We start from the raw sequence: 17,646 nt of genomic DNA, 5'->3' as shown, positions 1-17,646 counted from the left end.
GAAAAACACAAATATTTTAGATATTAAAATAACTTAATCATTTACAAAACAAAAGGTCAGCCAGAAAAAATTCTGGATACCAGATATACAGATTTCTAACAATATCAAATGAATAAAGATGCAGGTTATTTTTTTTATCATAGCTCAGTCTGTTTGTATAATCAAACATAAATAATTACAATTACCTTTAGTTCTTCTATGGACTGGTAGTCATTGTTCTTGATCTTTTCTTTCATAGTACTAAAATCCATTGGGTGTTTTATGATCATGGAATAGCCAGGAGCAATAAAATCAGTCACGGGAAATGAAAAGAAAGCACTTGGGTCTTTTCTGTGAAGATATGCAAAAAGCAATATTATATTTTATTTCTACTACAAATAAATCTACTGGTCTAGGAGCAGAAGCCAGAAGAAAATATTTAAATTTAGAAGCAATTTGTAGTATGTTAACATGTTTTTCAATGAAAACTGAAGAAAACTTCAAGACTAATAAGTAGCTTAAGCTAAGCTCGGCGTGGTGGCACACACTTGTAATCCCAGCATTCGGGAGGCAGAGACTGGAGGATCACGGTTCACGGACAGCCTCAGCTACTTAGTGAGGCCCTCTACAACTTAGTGAGACCCTATTTCAAAATAAAGAATAAAAAACAGGGCAGGGGCTGTGTACCTCAGAGGCTGAATGCCCCTGGGTTCCATCCCTAGACTCACACACACACACATTAAAGAAAAAAAAAAAAAAAAAAGAAAAAAGGAGCCTAAGCTATTTTATATATTAATTGTACCCTTAAGACATAATCTCCATTTTAGTTTTATAGTTTTGCTCTCCTGGCCTATGTATGGATATTTTCTCAATCAATGGATATGACTTCTATTGTGTGTATATGTGGGGATGCTCAAAAAACTAACACTAAGAAAGGCCCTCTTCATACTCCCCAACTTAAAAATCAGTGCTTCCTATCACTGCTTCTCAACTCTGACTGTCCTCTGATTAGAATCAGGACCTTCTAGACCCATTAATTAGAATCTTTTAGGAAGAATAAATAAAGTCCAGACATTGGTATTTTCAAGGTTGAGTAATGGTATTCAGATTTAAGTAGTAGGCATTGGCATTTCTCATATTGCCAGGGTCGAGTACTGTTCTATATGATTAAGTCATTAAATTGATATCCCTCCCTACTAGAATTTGGCATACCAGTTCTCTTATTTCAAATAAGGCCACAAAATGTAGCTTTAGATAATCAAAAATGGAGGAATGTTTGGGTCCACCATGTTTCCCATTTCAATTTCTATTTTATAAAATTGTTGGGACTGGGCGTGGTGTTTCATGCTTGTAATCCCAGCATTCAGGAGGCTGAGACTGGAAGATTGCAGTTTGCAGACAGCCTCAGCTATTTAGTGAGGCCCTTTGCAACTCAGTGAAACTCTGTTTCAAAATAAAAAATAAAAAATAGGTAGGTCAACCTTTGTAGCTCAGAGGTCGAATGCCCCTGTAGCTCAGAGGTCGAATGTCCCTGGGTTCCATCCCCAGACCCGCAAAATAAATAAATAAATAAATAAATAAGTAAATAAAATTGCCGGAAGAACATTTACCTCTGTAATTGTCTCATCAGTTGATTTAATGCTTCTTGAAGGGGTGTCTGTTCAACTTCTAAAGCAAAGAAGACAGAAAAATGGTATTTAAAAAGGAGTATTCATTTCTATGAAAAGGAATTTCATTTTCTATGACTCGCCTATATCTGTTATTAAATCTCATAGAAATTCTGTCTTCAATATCTTAAAAAGATATTGAAGGTTGAGAATACCAATTCCAATTGAAGCCAATTTATTGGATTTATACAGTAAGAGAATAAGAAAATTTAAGAAAAAAATTCTATTACAAAGCTTTTGAACTTTAAATTAGAAACTGAAGCCCAATCACTTTCCATTGCTATAACAATTTTAACCTTCTCATTTAGTCCAAATAATTCAGAGTTATTCAAACCTTCTTGTTTGGCTAAAGAGCTTGCAAGAGGCTTCTCAGGAGGCAAGTCTAATCTCAAAGGGACATGACACTGAAGATCTTTTTCTGCCTCGTCCACACGGTCTCGATCTCGCTTCTTTTTATCCTCCTAAATGGAATCAAGAAGGATAATTCAGAAATATTTCAGAATCATTATCTTTAAATACGTACGTCATTTTAATTTCAGTGGGGAAGAAAATACTACTGAAAATCTAAATGTATTTTATTGCCATCTATTGGAAAAAGAGAGAATAACATGTTCATAAAGAAAAAAAGTGCTTCTCCATGCCAGAAATAATCAATTAGTAAAGGATACTCACAAAAGCATACAATATACTTAAGCATAAATCTAATAAAAGATGCCTATGACGTCTTAGAAATATTACAAAACATTGAAAGCTAGAGAAGACCTAAATAAAGGAGCTATACTATGTTCATGAATTCAAAGAACCAATTCTCTCCAAAGTAATCACTAAATTAAATGTAAACTAGAATTTTTCATTGAATTTGACAAGACAACTGTATAATTTATCTTGAAGAGTGGAAGAACAGTTTTGAAAAAGATCACAAGACGTGTATTATCAGACATTAAATATTTGTATAAAGGGGTAGTAATGAAGACAATATGGGTTAGATGCAGGCATAAACAAACAGAACAGATTAAAGAGCCCTGAAACAGATTCATGCACATAGGAAATTCTTGGTATATTGAAGAGATGGAATTATAAACCAATGAAAAGAGAGCTGGGCGTGGTGGTGCACACTTTTAATCCCAGCATTTGGGAGGCTGAGACAGGAGGATTACGGTTCGTGAACAGCCTCAGCTACTTAGTGAGGCCCTTTGCAATTCAGTGAGAACCTGTTACAAAATAGAGGATAAAAAATAAGGCTGGAGGTGTAGCTCGGAGGTAGAATGTCCCCAGGTTCCATCCCCAGTACTGCATTAAAAAAAAAAAAAAAAAAAAAGAGCGTACTGCTGGGACAACTGGTTATTTATATGGAAAAGAGAAAATAAAATTAGATCTCATGCAATATTCCAAAGTAAATCCCACATAAAGATTTAAATGTAAAACACAAAGCTCTAAAATTTCATATAAAAGAATGTTAAGACCCAAGGATAGAAAAAAATTTACTAAGACAAAAAAATCACAAATCTTAAAGCAAAAACTTGATAAATTTGATATTAAATTTATAGAATTTGGTGCCTCTCAACAAAACCCGAAAACAAAGCCGAAAGTCTAGCCATAGGCTGAGACAAAGTACTTGAAACATAAATATTCATAAAAAGTATTAACAATAACTATATACAGAGTATTTACAAATCCACATAAAAAGGCAAAAAACTGCCGGGCGTGGTGGCACACACTTATAATCCCTGCGCTTGGGAGGCGGAGACAGGAGGATCGCACTGGTTCAAAGCCAGCCTTGCTAGCTCAAGAGACCCTGTTTCCAAAAATATATATAAATTAGGTCTGGGAGTGTAGCCCGGAGGTAGAAGGGTTTCCAGGGTACCAAAAATAAATAAAAATAAATAAATAAATAATTTTTAAAAAGGCAAAAAAAAAAAACCTCTCCCCCCAAAACAAGTAAAGGATATCACAGGTAATTCACAGAATAAACCTGAACTGTCAAGAAACACGAAAACTAGCTCAAGCCCATCAGAACTCAGGAAATTTTATTTTTTATTTACATATATTTTTGTGTGGAACTAGAGATTGAACCCAGGGACATTTTACCTCCTAGCAACATTCCCAGCCCTATTTTTATTCTTTTTTATTTTATTTTTTCCAGGTCTGGGATGGAATCCACACACCCCTGCCCTATTTTTTATTCTTTATTTTGAAACAGAGTCTCACGAAGTTATGGAGGACCTCACTAAGTAGCTGAGGCTGTCTACGAACTGCGATCCTCCAGTCTCAGCCTCCCAAATGCTGGGATTACAAGTGTGCATGCTCTACCATACCCAGCTTTATTCTTTTATTTTGAAACAGGGTCTTACCAAGTTGTGGAGGGCTTCACTCAGTAGTTTGAGGCTGGCTGTGAACCTGTGATCCACCTGTCTCAGCCTCCCAAGTACTATAATTACAAGTGTACGACACCACGTCTGGCTTCGATCTCAGGGAATTTTAAACTGAAAGATAGTGAGCATTTCATGTCTTTCTGGTAAAAAAAAAATATTTAAAAATATCTAGTTTTATTAAAAATACAAAGAAATGGGTCTGGCATGCCTTGTGGATGGGCGAGTACAATTATTAGAAAAGCAATTAGTAAGGCTGAGACAGGAGGATCACACAGGTTCGAAGCCAGCCTCAGCTACTTAGTGAAGCTCTCAGCAACTTAGTGAGACCCTGTTTCCAAATCAAGTATAAAAATAGGTCTGGGAGTATAGCCCAGAGATAGAAAAGCTTCTGGGTTCCACCACCAGTACCACAAAAATAAAAAAAAAGAAAAGCAATTAGTACTCCCTAGCAAAGCTTATAAAAAACTTAACCCTATTTCTTTCTAGGCATATACTCTATAGAAACTTCTTATAATATACATATATACAAGTACAAAATATTACTGCAGTATTTATTTATTTATTGCAGTACTGAGGATTAAACCCAGGAACATCTACCTCCAAGCTACAACCTCAGCCCTATATTTTTTATCCTTTATTTTGAAACAGGGTCTCACTTAGTTGCGGAGGGCTTCCATAAGTACGTGAGACTGGCTGTGAACCTGTCATCCTTCTGTCTCAGTCTCCCAAATACTGGAATTACAAGCGAGTGCCACCACTTCTGGCTTTGCAGTAGTTTTAAAAATGATAAAAAGTTTCAAATAATTCAATGCTTAAAAGGAAAATGGACTAATAAATTACAGCACATTTACACTGAAGGTAAAAGAAATGAGCTAAAATTTTACTGGATTAGGATGGGTAATCAGAAACACACTGTCTAAAGGAAAAAGTTGCATAATAAAAATGTATAAGCATATACTTTTTACAGATTCATAAAGAACCAGTAAAATTATAAAAACATCAAATTCTGCACAGTAGTTCTTGGGGAAAGAGGGAAATGAGATTCTGGTAGGGTACACAGGATGTTTCAACTGTGTTTGTACTCTCTTTTCTTTAAGAAAAAAAATAAAGGAAGCAAGGCTTGGTGGTATATGCTTATAATCCCAGTACTTGGGAAGCTAAGACAGGAGGATTGCAGGTTAGAAGCCAGCCTCAGCAACTTAGCAAGACTGTTTCCAAATAAGAACTAAAATCATGCTAGGGATGTAACCTGGAAGTAGAATGCCTCTTGGTTCAATCCTCAGTACAAAAAAAAAAAAAGGCAAAATGTTGAAATCTATTAAAGCTGGATAGTTGGTATCCAGGGGGTAGTTTTGTTATTCTCCGTACTTTGCATTTTCATTTTGAGATGGGTTCTCACTATGTTGCCCAGCTAGTCTTTAACTCCTGCATTATGGTCATCCTCCTGCCTCAGCCTCCTGAGTAGTGGAACTAGAGGCACAAACCACAGCCAGCTGTTGTACTTTCCATTTTTTAAAACTAAATTTTGAAATAAAATTGTCCAAAAATGCTCATTTTATGTTGAGAGTTAACAGAATCTTATCCACTCAAAAACTAATCTCTTGGCCTATATCCTACTTTCTTATTCTAGTAACCACAGCAGTGGTTCTCAAAGAATGGTCTCTAGACCAGTAACATTTATTATCTAGGAATTTGCCAGAAATACAAATCGAGGACCCTATAATTCTACAGCTTTAGTGTGTCCTGGGACCATTCAAAGGTCCTGTTAAAAACGGTCAGTCCCTGTCCCCAAATTACCAATTCAGCAGGTATGGGGTAGAATCTCAGCATTCCTTTAGTAATTTTAATTTTTGCTACTAGAGATTGAGCCCCCAGGGGCATTCTACTTTTGAGTTACACCCCAGTTCTTTTTTTTTTAAAATTTATTTATGTATGTAATGGGGATTGGACCCAAGGGAACTCAACCTCTGTGCTATACCCTCAGCTCAAGTTTAATTTTGAAACGGTCTCAGTAAGATAAGGAAGGCCCCACTAGGTTGCTGAGGCTGGCGGAGAACCTGCAATCCTCCTATTTCAGCCTTCTAAGTACTGTGATTACAAGCAAGTGCCACCACTTATTATTATTTTTTTTGAAACAGGGTCTCACCAAATTGCTGAGACTGTCTTTGAACATGGGATCTTCCTGCCTCAGCCTCCCAAGTACTGGGATTATCATGCCTGGCTGAGCCTGAGCATTTCTAACAAGTTTCCAAGCCATGTGGATATTTCTGATACAGGGACCACACTTTGAGACTCATTAATATAGAGCTTTACACCCTATTTTAATGGTCTGAAGCACCAAATACTGAGCATATGATCAGTTTAAAAGTTCCTAAATCTTCATTGCTTTTCAGATCCCATACTCCCCTTTATGTATTCTATACTTAAAAAGAGAGCTACTTTATATCCCTAGTTATGGTTTTAAACTGTATTCATCATGCACTTGATCACAATTGCCACTAATGTGAGTTGGCTGGTATCTGTCAGTCATACCACATATTCTGCAGCAGTATTATTTATTTATTTATTTTGATGCTTTTGGGGATGGAACCCAGGAACATTTTACCTCTGAGCTACATCCTCAGTCCTATTTTTTATTATTTTGAAACAGGATCTCACTAAATTGCAGAGGGCCTCACTAAGTAGCTGAGGCTGTCCACACCTGGCTGTAGCAGTAATTTTTCTTTCTTTTTTTTTTTTTGGTGGTACTGGGGGTGGAACCCAGAGGTTTTCTACATCTGGGCTATACTCCCAGACCTATTTTATATTTTATTTGGAAACAGGGTCTCACTAAGTTGCTGAGAGTCTCACTAAGTAGCTGAGGCTGGTTTTGAACCTGTGCGATCCTCCTGCTTTAGCCTCCCAAGCGCGGGGATTACAAGTGTGCGCCACCACATCTGGCTGTAGCAGTAATTTTTGACTTTGGAAGATTTGTGTGCTTTGCCCAGGAAAACTAACCTGAATACTTTGTAAGCTAGCATTGTTTACAATACTTACTCTATTGTAATGCATTTATTCTCACCAGACCTTCTAACTGCCTACAAAATGGAGATTTTACTGTTGATATTACTAATCTTATAAAGTTAGACAGTTAAATACAGTCACAAAATGGTGGTGCACGCTTGTAATCCCCGCGCTAGGGAGGCAGACACAGGAGGATCGCACAGGATCGAAGCCAACCTTGCTGGCTTAAGAGATCCTCTTTCCAAAAAAACAAAAACAAAAACATAAAATAGATCTGGAAGTATAGCCCTGAGGTAGAAGGGCTTCCAGGAACCCCAGTACCACAAAATAAATAAAATGAATAAATAAATAAATAAATAAATAAATAATAAGACTGAAAAATAGCACTGTAGCTTGCAAGTACAATGCCCCTAGGTTCCATTCCCAGTATTGAAAAAATAAAAGTTATAGTGTCTCTGAATTATCTTTCCCTAGTAACTTTATTAAGAACCTAGCTGAGCCGGGCGTGGTGGCGCACGCTTGTAATCCCAGCATGCGGGAGGCTGAGACCAGAGGCTCATGGTTCGCGGACAGCCTCAGCTACTTAGTGAGGCCCTTTGTGAACTCAGTGAGACCCTGTTTCAAAATAAAGAATAAAAAAAGAGGGCTGGGGGTGTCGCTTGAAGGTAAAATACCCCTGGGTTCTATCTCCAGTACTACACACACACACACACACACACACACACACACACACACACCAAAAAAAAAAAAAAAAAAAAACCAAAAACAAAAACAAAAAAACCCACAAAAAAAACATAGCTGGAGCTGGATGTGCTGTTGCATGCCTGTAACCTCAGTGCTTAGGAGGCTGAGACAGGAAGATTGCAGGTTTGAGGATAGCCTCAGCAATATGGCAAGACTCAGCAACCTAGTAAGACCCTGTTTCAAAGCAAAAAATAAAACTGGGAGTATAGCTTAAAGGTCAAATATCCTTGGGTTCAATCCCCAATACCAGCCCCCCCTACCCCCCAAAGCTTAAGCCAAATGGAGATACAGTATCATGTTACTGCCTACAGGAAACTGGGAGACCTAGTTTCCAATTCACCAACATGTGGCCTTGGACAAGTTACCTTACTACTCTGGTATCAGTTTCTCATCCATACAAGAGGCTTTAATCTCCAAAAGTGTTCTCCATTTAAAATTCCAATTCAATTCTTCCAATTTTCTTTATGATTTAGAATATATTATAAAACCTTATTGTGAATGTCACCAAAGTAATACAATCATGTACAGCCATGTAAAATCACCAGTAAACATAGTCTGGTTGACAGCCAGTGTATTTTGCTAATTACATGTAGAAAACTAAACAAAAACACTAGTGTCATTAGCTTTGGGTAGCCAAGGAAGAAGAGTTTATAGTGCAACTTATAAAATGGGTTCAAATTTGAACTTTTCTATGAATAATGGCAAAGCTATGAGATCATGAATAAACCATATAAATTTCTGGAGTCTAGTGACTGTTTGGAGAAATAAATAAGATCATGTGAGATCTTAGCATATTACCTAGCACACAATAAGCACTAATTCATTCAATAAGTAAACGAGGCTCTTAATGGCTCTGTTCTTATGGAGCTCAAGAGCAGAGATGGACATTACACAACTTACTAAAAAAACATTTCCCCAGGGTGTGGTGGCATAGCCTTTTAATCTCAGTACTTGGGAGGCTGAGACAGGGGGATTGTAGGTTTGCAGCCAGCCTCAGCAACTTAGACCCTGTTTCATAATAAAAGAATAAAATAGGGTTGGGGGTATAGCTTGGAGGCAGAATGCCCCTGGGTTCCGTCTCCAGTATCACAAAAATCACACAACAATAACAACAACAAAAGATTTCAATGATAGAATAATTCTTGAGTGATCTAATTCAGATGAAAGAAGTGTGGAAAGACTTTAAGTTAGAGCTGAGGGACAAGACTCAAGGCAGGTTGAAGGGTATAAGGGGTGGTTAGAACCTGTTCCAGGTAGAAGAAATATCATATGTATCTGAAGGTCTGGGGCAGCAAAAGAGAACAGTTTCTATTTCCTTAACTACAAACACAGTGTCCTCATTTCAGATTAGACTCTAAATTTTCTATGACTCAGTGGCAAGTTATCTTATATACAATACATTTGCTCAGATTATTAATATTATGACACCCACCATACTATATTATAGTATTATAACAATTTTAGTTCAGATGACTAGTATTTTAACACTCATCACACTCTGTTATTTGCCTCCCTTTACTAGTTCCCCGTGGGAAGGGCTTTATCTTATTCAGCTCTATATCCCAAGTTCAATAATACTTAATACACAGTATTTACTAAATATGTTTTTGCAGAATTAATTACAGAAGACAGCATGAAATAGGAAAACGTATGCATGCAAACAGTTGAAGTCCTCCGTACTAAGCACTATCCTATGGATCAGCTACTTTTGGAGGATATATATTTAAATGATGCTTCTGACGTGCAAAACAATTTCAAAATTCTCCTTTAAAAGATGGTATTAAGCCAGGTTTGATGGTACACACCTGCAATCCCAGTACTTGGGAGGCTGAGACAGGAGGGTTGCAGATTCATGGCCAGCCTCAACAACTTGGCAAGGACCTCAGCAACTGAGTGAGACCTTGTTTCAAAATAAAAAATAAAACAGAAGGTGAAGCTCAGAAGTAGAATGCCCAGGTTCAATTTCCAGAAAACACACACATACACACTGATTTCAAGATCCAATTAAAATCAGCTTCATGGTTTGCAGCTATACCTCATTTCAGGCTCAGGTTGAAAACAGCATTTGCTGCTACACAGGGCAGCTATGACCTTTATGCTGCTTTCCCCCAGCTTCCCAAGGCAGGCTGAGAACATTTTTTTTTGGACTCTCAAAATACTTATTCATGCCCCTATTAGGATTTGCTAGGTTGTGGAGTTTACTTGTCCTTTTGTATCTGATTCCCTCACAAAACTGAACTCCAGCAGGACTCTCCATCTATCCTCATCATTTGAGCCCAGTATAGTCCAGCTATATAACAGGTAACTGAACAAAAAAACAACCCTCCATCAGAGAAGCAATGCCTTTGGTTAGAATCTTTCCTTTTCTAGGAAGATGTTCTGTGATTGAGGACTCTGGGAGAGATACAAATGTAAACAGCAGCAGAAAAAAGGGGGGAGAATTTTCTGCTAAGCTGGGAAAGCCATAGCATCCTGAGATCCTGGATATGGCAGATGTCATGACAAGTCAATGAATTATGTTTTGACAGAATTTACATTTTGCTTACTATAATCAGTCATTCACTGCTCCTTTCCTCTCTAGTCATAAGCCACCTTATTTTTGCCTCAATTAACTCAACAATCTAATAAAATACGAACAGTGCCTACCTTATGGAGTTATTTGTAAGAGTTAAAATAGTAAAAAAAAATATGTAAAGAACTTAGAAAACTTAGTATATTGTAAATACTCAAATGTTAAGTGCGTGTGTATGCGACATATTGAACACAGGGGTTACGGTGCTAACTCTTGAGCTTTCACAACCCTATTTTATTTTGAAATTGTCTAAGTTGACTGAGGCTGGCTTTGAACCTGTGATCCTCCTGTCACAGCCTCCTGGGTTTATAGGCATGTACCACCACTCCTGGCTCAAATGTTAGCTTTTTGAGCCTGCATTCCCTTTAATAATCTAGCATAGTGCTTTAACTAAATAGGTATTTATCGGAATTCACTGTGTATAATAGTTTTTAATTTCATCATAAATTTTACTTGATCTCAGTTTTGTAAATATTCTTATATGTTAATGTTTTTTGTTTTTTAAAAATGACTATCCTTTCATATTCCTCTGATAATATGTCCAGCAATAAGACTAGCCTAACATCTCTGAATATCTATACCTGAAGTTGACTTGCAAAGCTATGAAGCCATCATTTGGGTTAGGACTATGCTTTTCAGAAGAACAAATAAGTTTCAATAAAGAATTCAGACCTCTCATTGAGATATTTCAACGAAGCTTTCAAAGTAGGCCATCTGCAGTTTTCAGTCTCTTCAATATTTGTTAGATACTGTTAACAGATTAATATTACTAAGCCTCAATATTATCGTTTTTCTACTCAGGAAGTTTCTGACTCCCCACTGTCTACATATTCGAGTTCAAGCTTCCTTTTCTGACACCATCACTCTCTTTCAGATCTTTTCCTCTGTTCCCCTTTAGATATTCTGCACTTAGAGTTACTTTATGTCCCTGTACAAATCCTCACACTTGCCATCTCCATGCTACTTTATGCTATTCCTCTACTTGGTGTGCACACTTCCTTCCCTACAAATCTGTATGTGGTGGTGTAGCATTTATTCAGAGCTCAGCCTCTAAGGTTACATACAAATGAAAACTTGGTATTCAGATCACCTTTGAAGGTACCCGAAGTAGTCCATAAAGCACACTTACGACTTTATACATATCATCTTCAAAATTAAAATGTGCATATAACTGTACAGTCTGCAAAGAATACTTCTATTACAGTACAATGGGGCCGTTTTCCTCAAGAGGATATAGCCGATCCCTGGTTAAATGAACACACAGAGTAATTCCATTATATTCTTGCACCTAAAATCCAACTCAAACGCTACTTCCTGAGGCAAGTCCTCTGTGATTACTCCTGTAACTCTGCCTGTAGAGGTAGTAATTTTATTCTTCCATGTACTGGGTAAGGTTGTTGTTCACTTCAGCAACTCTTTTGGACTAAAGACTTTTTTTGGTGTACCAGGGATTGAATCTAGGTCTTTATTTATTTATTTTTTGCAGGTCTGGGGATGGAACCCAGAGGCATTTGACCTCTGAACTACACCTCCCGCCCTATTTTTTATTCTTTATTTTGAAACTGGGTCTCACTGAGTTGCAGAGGGCCTCACTAAGTAGCTGAGGCTGTCCGCGAACCGCGATCCTCCAGGTCCCAGCCTCCCGAATGCTGGGATTACAAGCGTGCACCACCACGCCCGGCTGAATATAGGTCTTTGTGTATGCCAGGTAAGTTAACTGAGTTAAATTCCCATCCCTTTCTATTTTATTTTGAGACAAGGTCTTGCTATTTTGAGACAAGGTCCAGGTAGGCCTCAAACTTCCAATACCCGTGCCTCAACTAAAGATCTCTTCAGGGAAGAATTATCCTCTCTGAGCCTCCTTTTTCTTATCTATAAAAAAGAAGGGCCAGGCGTGGTGGCACACACTTGTAATCCCTGAGCTTGGGAGGCTGAGACAGGAGGATTGCACAGGTTCGAAGCCAGCCTCAGCTACTTAGTGAGGCTCTCAGTAACTTAGTGAGACCCTGTTTCCAAATAAAATATAAAATAGGTCTGGAAGTATGGGTTCCACCCCCAGTTCCACACACACACACCAAAAAAAAAAAAAAAAAAAAAGGAGGAGGAGGAGGTAGCTGGGAGTGGTGACCCATGAGTGTAATCCTAGTACTTAGGAAACTGAGACAAGAGCAATGCAGGTTTGAGGCCAGCCTCAGCAACTGAGTGAGAATCTCAGCAACCTAGTAAGACCCTGTTTTTTTTTTTTTAAAAAAGGGCTAGAGGTATACTTTGGAAGTAGAATGCCCTTGGGTTTAGTTCCCAATAACCAACACAGAAACACACACACACACACACACACCCCACAATCCAGCAATTCTACTTATGGGCATACATTCACAAGAACTGAAACTATGCATAGTTTTTAGGATATTTTGTACAACTCACATTGACAGCATTATTCATGTACTAGCCAAAAGGCTGAAACAAACTAGCTGATGAACACATAAAATGTGATGTATCCATACAATGAATTATCACTGTCTTAAAAAGGCCATTCTGAGCAACTTAGATCCTTGGGAATTTAATGAGATCCTGTTTTGAAATAAAAAAGGAAATAGGGCTGGGGATGTAACTAAGAGGTAGAATGCCTCTGGGTTTGATCCTCAGTACCAAAAATTTAAAAAAAAAGGGGGGGGGGAGAGGAGGAGGTGAGGGAAACTCACCAGGAGCTGTGTTCATGTATGCCCCTATCACTCTGAACTATATTATGATGTGAGACTAATAATGCACTAATAAAAACACAAAAAAAGGGCTGTTAATTGGGAGTGGTGGCACATGCCTGTAATCCTAGTACTTGGGAGGCTGAGACAGGAGGATCAAAGGTTTGAGGACAGCCTCAGCAAGTAGTGAGATTCATCAACCTAGTGAGACCTTGTTTCAAAATAAAATCAATATAACATTAGAGTTGGGGTGTAGCTCTGAGATAATATGCCCCTGGGTTCAATCAACAGTGACACCCCCCCACAACATTGACTACAATGCACTAATAAAGCATTAAAAAAAAAAAGTGCTAAGGCCGGGCATGGTGGCGCACGCTTTTAATCCCAGCATTTGGGAGGCTGAGACCGGAGGATAGCGGTTCATGGACAGCCTCAGCTATTTAGTGAGGCCCTCCACAACTTAGTAAGACCCTGTCTCAAAATAAAAAATAAAAAATTGGGCAGGGGGTGTAGCTTGGAGGTCGAAGGCCCCTGAGTTACAACTCCAGACCCACCCAAAAAAAAAAAAAAAAAAAAAAAGTGCTATTGCTCAGTGGTGGTAGAGTGCCCTTGGGTTCAGTCTCTAGTATCAAAGCAAAAGAAAGACAGAGAGAGACAGACACACACCAAGCAAATAAACTGAAGAACTTGGGGGAGATAAAGACAATGGAGGGAGCAAAAGAAAACTGGAAGAAAAGGAGAGAAAAATACTCCAATTAATGTCTTCAGAGAAATAAGATACTGCCCCATCAACAGTATGCTACTTAAAAGAATAGAGAACAAGAATAAGTTCTTAGAAATTCAGAATAGATTTTAAATAAAATTCAATAGAAGAGGCAAAAGGTAGAGTTTAGACTTTCTTTGTATAAAGAACACAAAAAATAAAAAATGAGAAAACATAAGAAAATTGAAGGGTCCATGCAAAAGCCCAACATCTAAATTGCAGAGGTTCTATAAACATTAAAAAAAAAAAAAAAAACTGAAGAAAATTATCAAATGCTTCCAGCAAACATCTCAGAACTGCAGGCATAAGTTTCCATTGTGAAACTGAAGACACTAAAGACAAAAGGGAAAGATACCAAAATGCTAAGAAAGCAAACATTGGTCATAACAAAGCACTAAGAATTAGAATGGCAACATTTTCTGGGTGGCGCTGGGGATTGAACCCAGGGTCTCTCACATGCCAGGCAAAGGTTCCACCACTAGCTAACCATCAGCCCTAGCAACAGACTTTTGGAGAGTAAACTGAGAAACTAAAATACAATAGAGCAATGCCTTCAAAATCCTGTGAGAAAATAATTTTCAATCTAAACTGCCATACTAACTCAAGTCATCAACCTACATCAGTCTATATAAGGGCAAAATAGATGTTCAAACATGTTAAGAACTCAGAAAAAATGTACCCAGGTAAGCTTTAAGAAGTTTCTAGAACCAACACTCTACCTGAACAGAACAAGGGAGTAAATGAAGAAAGATTGCATGAGATCTAAGAAGTAAGGAGAGTCCCAAGGAGCCTAGAAAGCAAATAATCTAGGCTAGGGCAGGAATCCTCCTGAAAAACAGAATCCAGATGGGTTTTTATCAAGGTATTGGTTTGGGAAGCATTAGTAAGCAATAAATAAACCAATGTAAGCAATATCTTGTAAGATCAGATCTGTATTTGAATATTGTACTTAGCTCCACTGAACGATAATTTCAAATAATCACCGACTGATTTGATCAATAATTGTGACGTACCTCTCCTGTGAGAATAGGTGATGGGAAACTGGGGGTGCAGAGCAGTACTATAATGCAAATTTAAACTTGTCTTCTGTAACAACATCAGTAAAAGCTTTAAATTGATAAATCATTAAACTGCAATATAAACCTACTTTTAGAAACGGAGATAAATATACAAAGGAAAAAAACTAAAAAGTTTAGGGAGAAAACTCCATAGTATAGCAGATTGAGTCTGTTTAGGGAGCAAAACTCCACAGTAGAGCAGTCTGTGTTAAAAGCCTGTTATACTTGACTTTTTTTTTTTGGGGGGGGTACCAGGGAATGAACTCAGGCATCTACCTTTAAGGTACACACTCCCAATTTTATTTCTTATTTGGAAACAAGGTCTCACTAGATTGCTGAGAGTGTTGCTAAATTGCCAAGGCTGGCTCTGAATCTGCAATCCTCCTGTCTCAGCCTCCCAAGTACTGGGCTAACAAGGGTGTACTACCATATCCCGCTAAGTGCTTGACTTTTTACTTCTAGAGAGGAAGACAACATGAAGAATTAAAGATAAAGATATTTTTTAAAATTACGTGTACTTCTATATCACTTTAAGTAATAAAAGTTTTATGTATAATTGACTTTTGTAATTTAGGAAAGAAAAGAAATATTAAGTAGTACTCTATGTTCTCACAGTATAGCCAAATAAAAACTGGTGCTGAAAGAAATAAAGAAATTGCAAAGAAAAAACTTCCAAGGCCTGGCGATTTACTAATATACTTAATCACACGGAAAAGGACACCTCTGTTATATATATAAACAAAATAAAAATTGTAAAAATCAACCTATGTAAAGACTACCCTTGAGCCAGTACGTGGGAGGCTGAGACAGGAGGATCGCAGTTTGCAGCCAGCCTCAGCTACTTAGTTGAGATCCTGTTTCAAAATAAAGAATTGCCAGGCATGGTAGTGCAGGCTTGTAATCCCAGCATTCAGGAAGCTGAGACCAGAGGATCATGGTTTGTAGACAGCCTCAGCTATTTAGGGAGGCCCTTCACAACCCAATGAGACCTTTTTCAAAAACAAAGATTAAAAAATAGGGCTGGCAGTATAGCCTGGAGGTAAAATGCCCGAGTTTCATCCCCAGTTCCACAAAAAAACCCAAAAAACAAAAAACTTACCTTCAAGATTTAGAAATCAACTTAATAATTCACAGTAATTGTCTTAAATAAGTTACCTAATGGCGAGTTAAATTTGGAAGTACAAAATTCTAAGATAATTACAGATATGTACTTGATCATCCTTGGAAGAAAATTTATCATCATCATTATTATTGTTTTGTCCAGGTTGCAAACTAAGATGTCAGCTACTTTACTCTCTTCCATTAAATCCAAATGACTTAAGTGTATACTTTTATTCCTGGTGTTCTAGCTATTACAGGTCTCTAAGCATATTTTTTTCTTCAGTGGACTGAAATTTCATTTCATTTTATTTTGTGGTACTAGGGAATGATCCAGGGGCATTCTACCTCTGAGCTCCACCCTCAGCCCTATTTCTTATTCTTTACTTTGAAACAGGGTCTAAGTTGCGGAGGGCTCACTAAGTAGCCGAGGCTGGCTGCAAACCAGCAATCCTCCTCTCTCAGCTTCCCAAGTACTGGCATTACAAGTGTGCGCCACCATGCCCGGTTTGAAATTTCATTTTAAAAGATGAGTTACTCGTTATAGATTTTATTATTTATTTCAGGATAACATTTGAACTCTAATAGATCCTGTTCACTTTGGAAATGACTTTTGACGTACCTTAAACCCTGAGGCTTTCTCCAGCCTGACTGGATGCATTTTCTGAGATGGTTAAAGCGGCTTACGCACTTGATGTGTGAGTACAACTGTCTAACAGTATAAAGGCTTGCTGAAACTCAGATGAATCGTGTTTCTACTCTGTTCTGCCCCTCCTCAAAACCAGCCAGATTTTACAGGCGTTTCAGGGTTTCACTGGACACAAGATAAAGCTCGGATGGCAGCCGGAGGTGGGAAAGCAAGCAATGCAACCACCATACCTTGACTCTTCGCCGTTTTCTGCCCTTTTCTTCCCCTGGAACCTGCTTCTCTCCTTTCTTTCTCTTTTTCCGTTTTCTGTCCTTGTGTTTGTCATGATCACATTTGTCCTCGAAGAGGCTGGAGTCGTGCCCCGAGCTGCCCGTGGAGAGCTCGGTGACTTCATTCCCTCCTACTTTCAGGACCAGCTTCAAAGGCTTCTCCACGTACTCTGCAACAGAGGGGGCCGCCGGGGTTGGAGGGACTCGCGGGGCCGCGCGGGGGCCGGCGAGCGGGCTCCGCACCTGTGGAATGACAGCCCCGGGCCCCGGCGCGGCCGCCCCGCCGCCCCCCGCCGCCCCGGGCGGGGCCGGGTTCGAACGCCGCCGCCCGGGGTCTGCGCGGCCTCGGCGGCTGCGGGCCGGCGTGGGAGGGGGCGGGCCGCCGCCGCGGGCGCCCGGGGCGATCCCGAGAACCTCCCCGCGCGGAGCCCGCCGCGGCCTCTCCTCACCCTCGTAGAGGTGTTTGTCCGACTTGTGCTTCTTGTGCTTCTTGCCCATGTCGGACCGGGCCCCGGTGCCCGCCCCCCGCGCCAGGCCCAGGCCGTGCGGCGCCGCTTCCGGTCCGGGCCAGGCGAGCGGAGGGCGGGAGCGGGGCCCGCGAGACCCCGCGCCGCGAGGCAGGGGGACGGCGCGCCCGGCGGCGCGAGCCCCTCACGAGAAGACGGCGCCGAGACGCGGCCGGGCCCGAGAGCGGCGGCGGCGGGACGGCGAGCGGCCGGGGAGAGAGAGGCCGCCGCGCGCGCGGGGTGCGGGCGGCTGTGCGTTGCGGCCAC

General features: G+C 39.5%; 1 protein-coding gene across 2 annotated transcripts in view; it reads right to left on the bottom strand.

Annotated features, from left to right (window-relative positions):
- The window catches only part of BRD7 (bromodomain containing 7), a gene marked incomplete at both ends in the record, with an annotated part of 48,852 nt that extends 31,481 nt beyond the window's left edge, over positions 1 to 17,371 (bottom strand). For both annotated transcript variants that reach the window (XM_080702448.1, XM_080702449.1), the window contains 5 exons: positions 186 to 330; positions 1,590 to 1,647; positions 1,981 to 2,107; positions 16,835 to 17,043; positions 17,323 to 17,371. In XM_080702448.1, coding sequence (XP_080558574.1) covers positions 186 to 330; positions 1,590 to 1,647; positions 1,981 to 2,107; positions 16,835 to 17,043; positions 17,323 to 17,371 — 588 coding nt within the window. The remainder of the gene's footprint in view (positions 1 to 185; positions 331 to 1,589; positions 1,648 to 1,980; positions 2,108 to 16,834; positions 17,044 to 17,322) is intronic.
- Between the last annotated feature and the right edge of the window lie 275 nt (positions 17,372 to 17,646).

Source organism: Muscardinus avellanarius (genome assembly GCF_963383645.1).
Source record: "Muscardinus avellanarius genome assembly, chromosome: 10".
NCBI lineage: Eukaryota > Metazoa > Chordata > Mammalia > Rodentia > Gliridae > Muscardinus > Muscardinus avellanarius.
The sequence above is the reverse complement of the archived record's forward strand: the minus strand, read 5'-3'. Positions and strand labels throughout refer to the sequence as shown.